At 53.2% G+C, this 10,476-nt stretch overlaps 1 protein-coding gene across 1 annotated transcript; it reads left to right on the plus strand.

The window, feature by feature from the left end:
- Positions 1 to 2,033: 2,033 nt before the first annotated feature.
- Positions 2,034 to 4,302, plus strand: LOC133903571 (uncharacterized). Its single transcript, XM_062344990.1, has 3 exons — positions 2,034 to 3,322; positions 3,427 to 3,525; positions 3,869 to 4,302. The coding sequence occupies exons 1-3, from the start codon at positions 2,114 to 2,116 to the stop codon at positions 3,977 to 3,979; spliced, it is 1,419 nt and encodes a 472-aa protein (XP_062200974.1). The 5' UTR covers positions 2,034 to 2,113; the 3' UTR covers positions 3,980 to 4,302.
- The last annotated feature ends 6,174 nt before the right edge of the window (positions 4,303 to 10,476 follow it).

The raw sequence follows: 10,476 nt of genomic DNA on the forward strand, positions 1-10,476 counted from the left end.
AATCCTCAAATCATACAAGGTCCAATTACAAGAGCACGTACACGACAATTAGATAACCAGGTGAGCTTGTTTCTCGTTGTTTATGCTTCCTTGGATGGATTATTACTAAATTATTATGATATTTTATTGCTTAAGAATGTGGGAGAAGCACTACAATCTTACCCGGATGTCACCCCTCGAAGGCCAAGCCTACTCGGACTCGAGGCTGAGCTCTGTCCGTTCATTGCAGTAAAGCAGCGGTCTGCACCCTGTCCGTTCATTGCGTCCCCGTGAAGGGCGTCTTGCCACAACTCCGCACATCGCCCTCGTTGTGCCCCACATTTCTGTGATGGCGGCAGCCTTTGTGTCCCGTGATTTCTGTGGTGGCGGCCTTCGTGCCCCGCGTTTTCTTTGTGCATGACGGAGCAAGGGTCCACCGGCGATGTCGGTGAGCCGAGGCGTCGGATTTGTGGCAGTGGTGTCCTTGGCAAGCGGAGGTCCAGGATTCGAGGTGACGGTGTCCTCGGAGAGCGAAGGCCTAGGATCAGCAATGGCAGGGGCCTAGCAGCGACGATGAGCTCCATCATGTGGGGCTGACAGCGGTCTCAGCTCAATGCATCAAGCCGACTCATTTTCCTAGACTTTTTCCTTTTTTTGTTTTCTGAAAAACTTCAATAGTACCGGTTGTTAAGCCAACATTAATAGTCTCCAACTAATAGTGCCCTTTATGGGGTGCCAGTTCCAAAATCGGCACTGATGAGGTTTTGGAACCTGCAATGTTGACCTGTTTTGGTGTAGTGTTGGGCCAACAAATTGGGCTAGCCCACAAATAGTTGGTTTGCTATGTGGGCTTTGACACAATAAACTAGACAACCAAAATGAGCTTCACACACATTATGACGAAAAAATCACGAGCCTTGCATAAATTATAACGAAAGAAATCATCATAAATACAACCACGTTAAATGCCAGGATAGATTCTATGTGGTCTGACTAAGTTCTCAATGACGATCGGAGTTTGATGTGGCAGCGTCATAGAAATTATGATGTCAAAGTATTCGTTACTAATTCTATGATGATTTTCTATTTCGTCACAGAAAATCATCAGAGATGCACTATCAGTGATGATCGGTTTTTTGTCATGAGCGTCACAAATTTTATGGTATGACAAAAATTTCCCGATTCGTGAAGAAATATAATATTCACAGTTTAGCAGATTTCTTGTAGTGAAGACGTCTAATATGATTGTTTGTGTGGTAGGGCCACCGCTTGTATAGCCATGCGGCAGTCACATACCATGGGTTAGATGGGTTGTGTCGGTGGATTTATGAGTTTCTGAATTGTGATCCTACACACCTAATTTGCTATTGCATTCCATGACCATTCACACCGTAAAAAAGAAATTCAATCCTTCATTTCTCTTTACGCACTATTCTCTCTCACCAATAGGCACATTGCATTATCATCGTTATGCACCTTAAACAACCTCACTTCGTCACATCCCTAGGACTATGCTTCCCCTTCTAAGCTTGTATGCTTGTAACATGGGCAATATGCAAGCCACATAGGCAAGGATAACCGTAACTTGCGCGTCTGGAGTTAATCATCGGCTATCTCATCATGCACATGTACAAATTCTGCTAGGTTGAAAAATTTAGTTCTCATGATGAAAATGATAGATTATAGTGAAAAATTAAATCCTAAGTTTGAAATGTCAAATTTCAAATTGAAAATCTATATTATTGGGTTGTATGTTTTTTCACGGCACTTCACGTGCCCATGTCAAAGTAGCGTATTAGAGGAAGCCAATTTATCCACACTAGTAAAATAGGATGCCAACACTTGTTTCCTCCATTTCCTCGTGCTCACCCCTTTTTTCTTCCAGAACGATTCGGTAGCCAACTCCAGTTCCATCACCATCAGACGCGCGCACGAATCTTACAGCCGACGATGCACATGCCCGCCCCCACTGATGTGACAGAGAGAGAATCGATCACTGGCTGCACTATAAAGCCATCAATTACAGCAACGCAACGAAAAACCACTCCCAAGTCCCAACCGAAACGAACTAACCGCCTCCCCCACCCCAAGAATCCAAGGCGAAAGCCACGAACCCGAGCGGCGCCGGCTGGCCATGGCGGCGGCCCACTCCCACCCAGACCCGCAGTCCTTCTTCTTGACGCCGCCGCCGCGGCACCTCGCCGAGCTCCGCATCGACCCCGCACCCTCCGCGGTCGCCTTTTCCGCGCCCTGCGGCGCCGCCGCGGGTGCGGGGCGCAAGCGCCGCTGCCTCCTCCCTGCTTCCTCCGTCCGCAAGAGGATGCTGCTCGAGCTGTCCCCCTTCGACCTCGCGCCCGCGCCGGCGCCGTCCACCCCGCCACCTCCGCCGTCGCGGACGCCCTCTCCCTCGCCGCCTCCCTCGCCGATGGCGTCGCGCGCGGGGACCAGCCCGGCCTCGGCAGCCAGCGAGTTCTCGTTCGAGGCGGGGTGCCGGTTCGTGCCGACCGCCTCGGCGCACGCTGGAGCCGGGAACATCTTCGCGTTCTTCGAGAACGCGCCGAGGACGCAAGGGGGATCCGATGCCAGCAGCGCTATGTCTTTCTTGACTTCGCAGGGGAAGCCGGCGACACCCGTGGACGCCACCGCGACCGGCGCATTCGCGTTCTTGACCGCGCCGGAGCGGCCCAAGACGCCCACGGGCCCCACTGCCAGGGGAGGGTTCGCTTTCTCGGCTTCTTCGCCGGAGCGGCCGCTGATGCCCACGGGCTCCAATACCAGCGGCTGCCTCTCATTCTTGGCTTCGCCGAAGCAGCAGGTCACGCCAACGGGCTCCACCGCCAGCAGTGGATTTTTCGCTTCACTGACCTATGAGCCGTCCTTGACGCCCACTGGCAGCGGCGCCGCCGCGTCCCTGCCCTCCCCGAAGCCGCCGCGCGCGGGCTCCACCGACAGCGGCGGCTTCGCTTTCTTCCCTTCGCCGGGGCCGGCTTGCGCTCACATTGGGTCTCCAGCTTCCGCGGCGGCCAAGGAGACGGTGCCCCCCGCGGGCATTGTCACGCCGTCGTTCGTCTTCTCGGCCTCGCAGTCGCCGCCTCCGCTGCGCAAGTCCGGCGGCGGAACCAAGAAGAGGCCGCGGCCCCACCTCCGCCTCGACGCGACCCCGCGCCGCAGGAGCCTGCAGCAGTGGGAGGAGAAGCAGCAGTTAACCCCGCCGCCGCAGAAGGTAGCCAAGACGAACGCCTCGACCACCGGCGACGCCTCCCGCTCCTCCATCATGTCCGGGTCGACGACTGGGAAACCGTGCTGCGCGTTCTTCACTTCGCCGTCCAAGGCGGCCAAGCAGGTAGGGGCATCTTGCAGTTCTTGTTTTCTCTGCTCGGTGCTCGCTGCCGTTTCTTTGCTTCTGTTCGCCCCTTATAAGCCATTTTGATCGCGGCACTGCGGCAGGAAGCCGAGAACGCTCACAGTGAGGCATCTCGCTCGCCGGCTGGATCACGCTGCACGTCGCCGGCGAGGCCTTCCTCAGCGGCGAAGGCGAGCAAACCGGTAAAGCCTTCCGCTTTCGCATTCCTACCGTTTACTGATCCGATCGTTTTGCTTGCCTTCTTTGAAATCATCGACTATGAAGTTATGACCTGCTTCGTGCCAAATTTTCTGAAGCTTTTGATCTTCTTTGTGTGAATTCAGTGCTAATCCTGTGCCAAATTTCTTCCAAGAAATTCTAATTGCATGATTCTTAACTCCAAATTCCCGCTCAAAATCTTACGTACATGCAGAACATTGCTTGGATTCATCCGGTTAATGGTTACCACTGTTCATTTCTTTAGCTTCTTTCGCTTGCATTCGGTAACCTGTCTGTACTGTCTTGATGGAACCTGAACTTGTACAGGAGCGAGAGGTGGAAGTGTCCAGCGCAGCCTGCTCCGGTGCCGAGGTGGTGGTGCGCGTGACCTGCAAGTGCGGTGTCCACAAGGAGTTCTCCTTCGACCACCGCCTCTGATCGACCAGCTCCCCGTCCATTCTCACCGTCAGTTTCGCTTCGTCGACGGATTAGACTGCTCCGTTTCTTCCTTTCGGCAGTGTGTTGTTCGAGCAACTTAGTCAGAGTATAAACCGAACTTAGCACAAACGGTAACTGCACTGAGTTCAGAACTGTGTGGATTTACGTAGAACCGTTTTGAGACTTGAAGAGCTGTAGGATAATGTGAATGTCTTCTATTCTTCTGTCTTCTTTTCCCCTAAACTGTAAGAACATATAGCACTTGTCTTTCATCTGAATGCCTTCTGTATGAACTTACGTAGAACGTTTTCCCTAAACTGCAAGAAGAGATTGTACTTGTCTTTCATGTCTGATGTTTCAAAGCTTATGAATTGTGAATTTGTGATACATTGTTATTTGGTTGCGGTGAATGACTAGTAGTCTACAGGAGTAAGTACAGATATGGTGTATTACAGCTTATGTTCATTAAGAAGCACACTTTGTCAAAGTAAGAATGCCATGCAGGTTTAGTTCTGTTAACTGCAAACTCTTGGTCCGTCTGAAGTCTGAACCGAACAGCAATTCTGGAATGCTGCTGGTGATTATGAAAAATACTCTGTAGATACTGCTGTTCTCTGGCATGTTTAGTTGTGTGAACTGCAGTTTTGGTCAGTCTTGAGTCTGAACTGAACAGTGGTTCTGAATATCCGCACGCCCTTGCTGCCCGTTGCATACTAATGATGTGGTATGTCACATGAATGTTCAGAGAACTATATATGGATTGCTATACTGTGCCTGGGAGTTTAACTGCAGCTGATACTTGTGGTATCTATACAATTATTCGCGGCTCCCACCTAGCGCGTACCCGCAGGCCACGTCGCTCCACGCCTTTCTGCCGTCCGACCATGATTGCAGGCGTGTGTGCGCTCGGGCTAGCGAAGCACGGATTTTTCTACCACGGCTCTTTTAGTGCTAGACGCGTGTCTTGCTGCTATCTGTACCTTCGCTAGTGCGGGACAGGTGCTCCCTACCGATTGGATCGATGGAAAATATCGTTCCCAACCCACTACGCTTCTCCTCTCCCCAATCGGTCTCCTCACCTACCCTCCCCTCCTTGTTTCGTCCAAAGCCCCCGCAACCTCCCAAGATCTCTGCCTCCGCGCTACCTCGCCATCTGCTCGCTGTCGGCCAGCAGCAGGTGGAGAAGCCACCGCGTGGGTCCTCGCCTCTGTGATGGCCACGCGCCCCTTCTCTCTTCTCACCCTATCCGTCGGTGCCGCGGTTCCCTGTCTCCCAGTGCCTCGCCGCCTCCGCACCATGCCTGCTGCTCCTCCGCCTCCACGCCACCCCTACTGCTCCTCTGAATGGCTGTCCCCTCCCCCATCTGCCGCCGTCGCTAGCAGCGCCGCCTACCGCCTCCTAGGCAGTTGTGTCAACATGGCTTGCCTGCCCTGCCACCTCTTGCCTCGCCGCCGCTGGATGTGTTACATTTCGATTCGAGAAGGCGAGAAAATATCGTCTCCATGCTCTTCTCTTTCTCTCTCTATTCTGTATCGTCTCTCGTCTGCATCGTTCCCACCCTTCTCTCTCTCCATGCGGCTGCACCTCTCCTCTCCTCTTCGCCTCCCCTTCCTCAGCTTCGACAGGCAGCCCTGCCTGATGCCTCCAGTCCACCAGATCTGGCACGCGCAGCAAAGGAGACGATCAAGACGGGGGTGGTACCACCGGCAAGTTGGAGGCTGCCTTGCCTTGCCGGCTCCCCTCCAATAGATCCGGTCGGCATGACCAAGGAGCTCGGTCTGCTCACCTTCCACTCCTTTCGTCGTCTCGTTCAACGAAGTCTTCGCTCCACACCTCCCAGCATCGGCTCCCCTCCTTCTAGTGCCACCACCCCATCCCATCTCCGCCAGCCAGCAGTAGGAGCAGGACCCACCGCGGGGTCCTCACCTCCACTCTACCTAGTTGCCCCTGCTCTCCAGTCGCCTCATCTGCCATTGTAGCAGATCCTCCAATGTCATGCTGGCCTGCCGAATTCTCCGATCTACCGTCCGCTCGCCACCGATCAGTAGTAGGGGTAGCCACCACCGGGGTATCCGCTTCGAATCCACTCACGACAGTGGCACAAGTGGGGGCGACGGTGGCCTCACGACGGTGTTTGACAGCAAGAGCAGCAGTGGCGGGTGCTGAGATGGCCTCGCTGCCATGTTTAATGGGGGCGATCGGGAGCTCCAAGGTGGCATCGTGGCTGCATTCAATGCACGCCTATAACTCAAGGGCATCCTCGCAGCGGCAACTCGCTGCTGGTTTGGGCCTGGACGTCCTTGTCACGGTGTGGGACGAGGCACCAGGGAGGTGGCTACCTTTTTCAGTGGATGGGGGCGTAAGGCTACCTGACAAAGGTAGTATTCACAGCATGAACCATCGAGATCAATGAAGTCAAAGCTATCGTGCCGACAGCAGATAAAGGAGGTGTGTTCGTGGACCTTTTCACTTCATGTTCCTTAGGGTTGGCATGATAACTTAGTTTGGTTGCTTTATTCTTTATTTCTGGGTTCTTTTCTAGCAGATAGGAAACTTGATCTGGTGTTTGGTGATGATACATATTGCAAGCTTGAGCTGTCAGAGGTGTCTAGAACTCTAGATAAAGCAGATAGGTTTTCTTAGAAGATGTATTGGAATCAACAATTTGATTTTATTTTTCATGTCCTGGTATACAATAGATGAAATTTCATGGAAATTAGGCTCATACGGCTTTCATTATTCCTTTTCTTTTTGTCATTGATATAGTTGAAATAAGCAAGTATATGTGTTGGGGTGAAAATAAACTAGTCTGAGGATAATGGTTGAAGATTACTATCCAGGCCCCCCGGAGCCTTGATCTCCGGATTCCCAGCTAAAGGCTCAACCTCCAAAGTCATCAGGTCCCTTCATAGTACCTCTTCGTACCTGCGAAGCCTTCCCTTGGCTTAACTGGCTCGGTCTCCTGAAGGCTCAGCCTCCCGAAGCCTTAGCCCCCTGAAGCCTCAGCCTCCCGAAGCCCCGATCTTCCGGAGTCTTGCTTCCCGAAGCGTTCATCTCCTGGATCCATGCCTCCAGAGGTCCCCACCTTCCCGAAGGCAGTAGGGTGAGTTAGCAGTCCCTAGGAAGATCTACCGAAAGGGGAACGCCGATCGTGTTTTGCTTGCCAAGAAGTGACTGATATTAAAGGCCTAGGCTGATGGGTGCCACTGTGACACCCTGGCGTAATGGAGGCTATCATGACACCCCTGACAGTGCGGCGTCGGGCCGTAATTGGCGACCGGCTCGCCGCACTCTAGGCGGCAGGCACCACGATAGTTACCACGGTGGATATTTATCTCCCCGATAGGATAAAAAGTAGTTATCCGAGATAAGACCCAGTAATTCGGTTGGGTCCCAGATATTTATACATTATGATAACTTGTACGCCAAGCTACATATGACCTTATAAATAGGGGGCCATGGTCGTCTTGGGAAAAAGGAGGAGAGACAAGGCAAATAAAAAATGGTGGCGACGGACATAGAACATGCATCACATCAAACCTGTGATTCTCCCCCCCCAGATCAATCCATTTTTCCTACCATCAATATACTCGTGGTGTTTCTTCCTCTCAAACTTTGTCTCCAATCTTGAGTCTCCTCCTTAGAAGAACTCTTGCTCCAACAGCACGCCGTCCGTGGGGACTCGAACACAGAAGTGCCAAGAGAGGTAGGAATCCACCAGGAAAACTACCAGAGAATCGGCTAAAGCCACCGTACCCACCGTTGCAAGCATGCAACCGTATGCATGGCTGTCTCAACCATACGCATCGTATGCATGCTCCAGCCTCGCTGCCCTGTGGGACGGCATTCCTCCGACCTTGGCCAACCCAGAACCCTGGGTCGGTACAGGAACTCCAGACGGTGCAGAGGCCTTCCAGCCCCTGCACAACGAAGACCTCACCGCCTTAGGAGAAGACGCGATTGAAGCCACAGCCAAACAGGTCGCCTTCCAATGGTTCTGGGTGGTCCAACCCAGGAATGCTCCCAACTGGGCTTGGTCCCTGGGTATCCCCTTTGACCACACCTGGAATACCCCGAGCGAGCCAACATCTTTGGAAAATTTGTCCACCCAGCGCCCTCCTTGGGCCCCTCAAGTAAGAAAGGGTTCCAAGGAGACAGAGAGCTCCAGGAGGCGCGGATCCCGCCAGTGCCTCTGGTGCCGCCCTCGCAACACCAACCTGGTGCAGGGAACTCCAAGCCTGCCTCATCCATGGAGGCATAGTCAGAACCACTTCGACTCCAAAAATCGGTTCACTGGGCGGCCTCAATGGTCTCCCAAGGGGGAAGGAAACCTTGGGGAAACCATAGGCTCTGGGGCACACCGCCTTCGGCAGCGACCCCAATGACAACTCCATGCTCCGGTGCCCCCAGAGGCATACGGGTGCGTCCTGCACGGACCAGGGCACGGCCACAACACCAACGACTGTCGCACCCTCATTACCTTCTAGGAGGAATACCTCGGAAGGCAAGCCGAATACATGGCCGCAGAAGGAGCCAGCAAAGGACGACCAGAGTTCGGGGGCCTAGGGCAAACTCTCGGGCGAATCCCTGGCCCCTCAACCTTGCACCATCACCACCAACCCTACTATCAACGATACCATACCCAGCAACGAGAACTGAGTCGGGGACACGCCGTCGCTAGGCTTCGGATGAAGTACCTACAGAGCCGGGTAGCGGCTGGGGGCTGAGGCGGTCGAGGACAGCCTCTCTCGACCAGCCTTCGACCACGCCTCCCATGTGCCGCCGCCAGGCTCCGGACGGGTTACGTCTGGAGCCAGGCAACGACTAAAGGTGGAGGGGGTCAAGCTCCGCCTCTCCCAGCCTAGCCACAGGCTTCGAGGCTGCCAAGCCTCACAATAGAGGCCTTATTCCTACAAAGGTACATCCACTGTTAACTACCCAGTAGTTTACCTAGTGATCCGTCTTTCATGTGGCAAGATTAGAGTCTGTTGCGGGCCTCCAACTATATTGTTAGAAGTCTTTTTGCAATAGATTGCTACTAAGTAGATGGAGTAGAACTTAAGTTACATTTTCATTTAGCATGAACAGTTGTTTAACCTAGCTTTGTTTCATACTACAAATAGCTTCTTGTTGCCAACAGTAGACTGCAAAACTTAACTAGTATAACCATGCAAAATCCCTGCACTCCCGCAGACGCATCATGCCTAGGTAACCTGGGGGGGGGGGGGGGCGGGTTTGCCCAAGGCATTGTGTGGTCTCGGAAGTATAGTTGCCACGTATCAAGGGATTTCCTTGATAGACCGTGTTATGGTGCCACCCGTAGGACATCTTCGGGTGGCGTGATAAGCCCTTGTATCGCGGATGCAGCATGCCTAGGTCAATTGAAAGGCAAGACTGCCTAGATTTCTTGAAAGGCATTGCATAGTCTCGATAGACAGTGAGGCCCACACCTGTGGGCATCGCCCATGCCTAGGTCACCTGCAAGGCAGATTATGCCCAGGGTGCCCTCGAAGGCATTTGCATAGCCTCAGATGTCGAAACCACGCCCCAGGAGATGTCCTCGGTGGCGGAGTTGCGGTGCTCCGAGGAATGCTGTCGCAAGGAATCCTCTTGCACGACATGCCTACACACCGTGGGCATAGCATGCCTAGGTCACTTGGAAGGCAAGACCGCCTAGATTTCCTGGAAGGTATTGTGTAGCCTCGATAGTGTGTAGATGCCTGTTATCAAGGGACTTCCATGGTAATGTAGTTGCGGCACTCTCGGGGGATTTCTCCTGAGGCGTGATAAGCCCACGCACCAGTAAGCATCGCTTACCTAAACCCAAGGTCACCTGAAAAGGTTTCCCGGAGGGTAGGCTTTGCCCTGGTTGGAAGTGGAGCCCACACACCGCGGGCGTAGCATGCCTAGATCACCTGGGGGGCAAGACTGCCCATGTTTCCTGAAAGGTATTGTGTAGCCTCGATAGTGTGTGGACGCTGCATATCAGGGGACTGCCCTGATGTGAGGATGCGGTGCTCTGAGGAATGCTGTCGCAAGGAATCCCCTCTGTACGATATGCTTATATACTGTGGGCGCCGCTTATGCCTAGGTTACCTGCAAGGCAGATTATTCCCAGGGTGCCCTGGAAGGCATTGCACAGCTTCAGACATATAAATGCCATGCGCCAGGGTACATCCTTGGTGGACAGTGTTGCAATGCACCCTAGGGGTTTCCTTGGGAGCACGCCAAGCCTACACACCGCGGGCGAAGCATGCCTAGGTCACCTGGAGGGCAAGACTGCCTAGGTTTCCTGGAAGGTATTGCATAGCTCCGATAGTGTGTAGGGCCTTCAGCATTAATACATGCCAAGGAACCTTACCAAAAACCTCCCGTAAAAACGGAGAGTTTTACAAAACCTTCGGTAAAAACGGAGAGCTTCACCAAAAACCTCTTGTAAAAATGGAGAGCTTCACTAAAAACCTCACGTAAAAATGGAGAGCTTTACAAAACATCCC

The sequence above is a fragment of the Phragmites australis genome, chromosome 21, assembly GCF_958298935.1.
Source record: "Phragmites australis chromosome 21, lpPhrAust1.1, whole genome shotgun sequence".
NCBI classification, from domain to species: Eukaryota; Viridiplantae; Streptophyta; class Magnoliopsida; order Poales; family Poaceae; genus Phragmites; species Phragmites australis.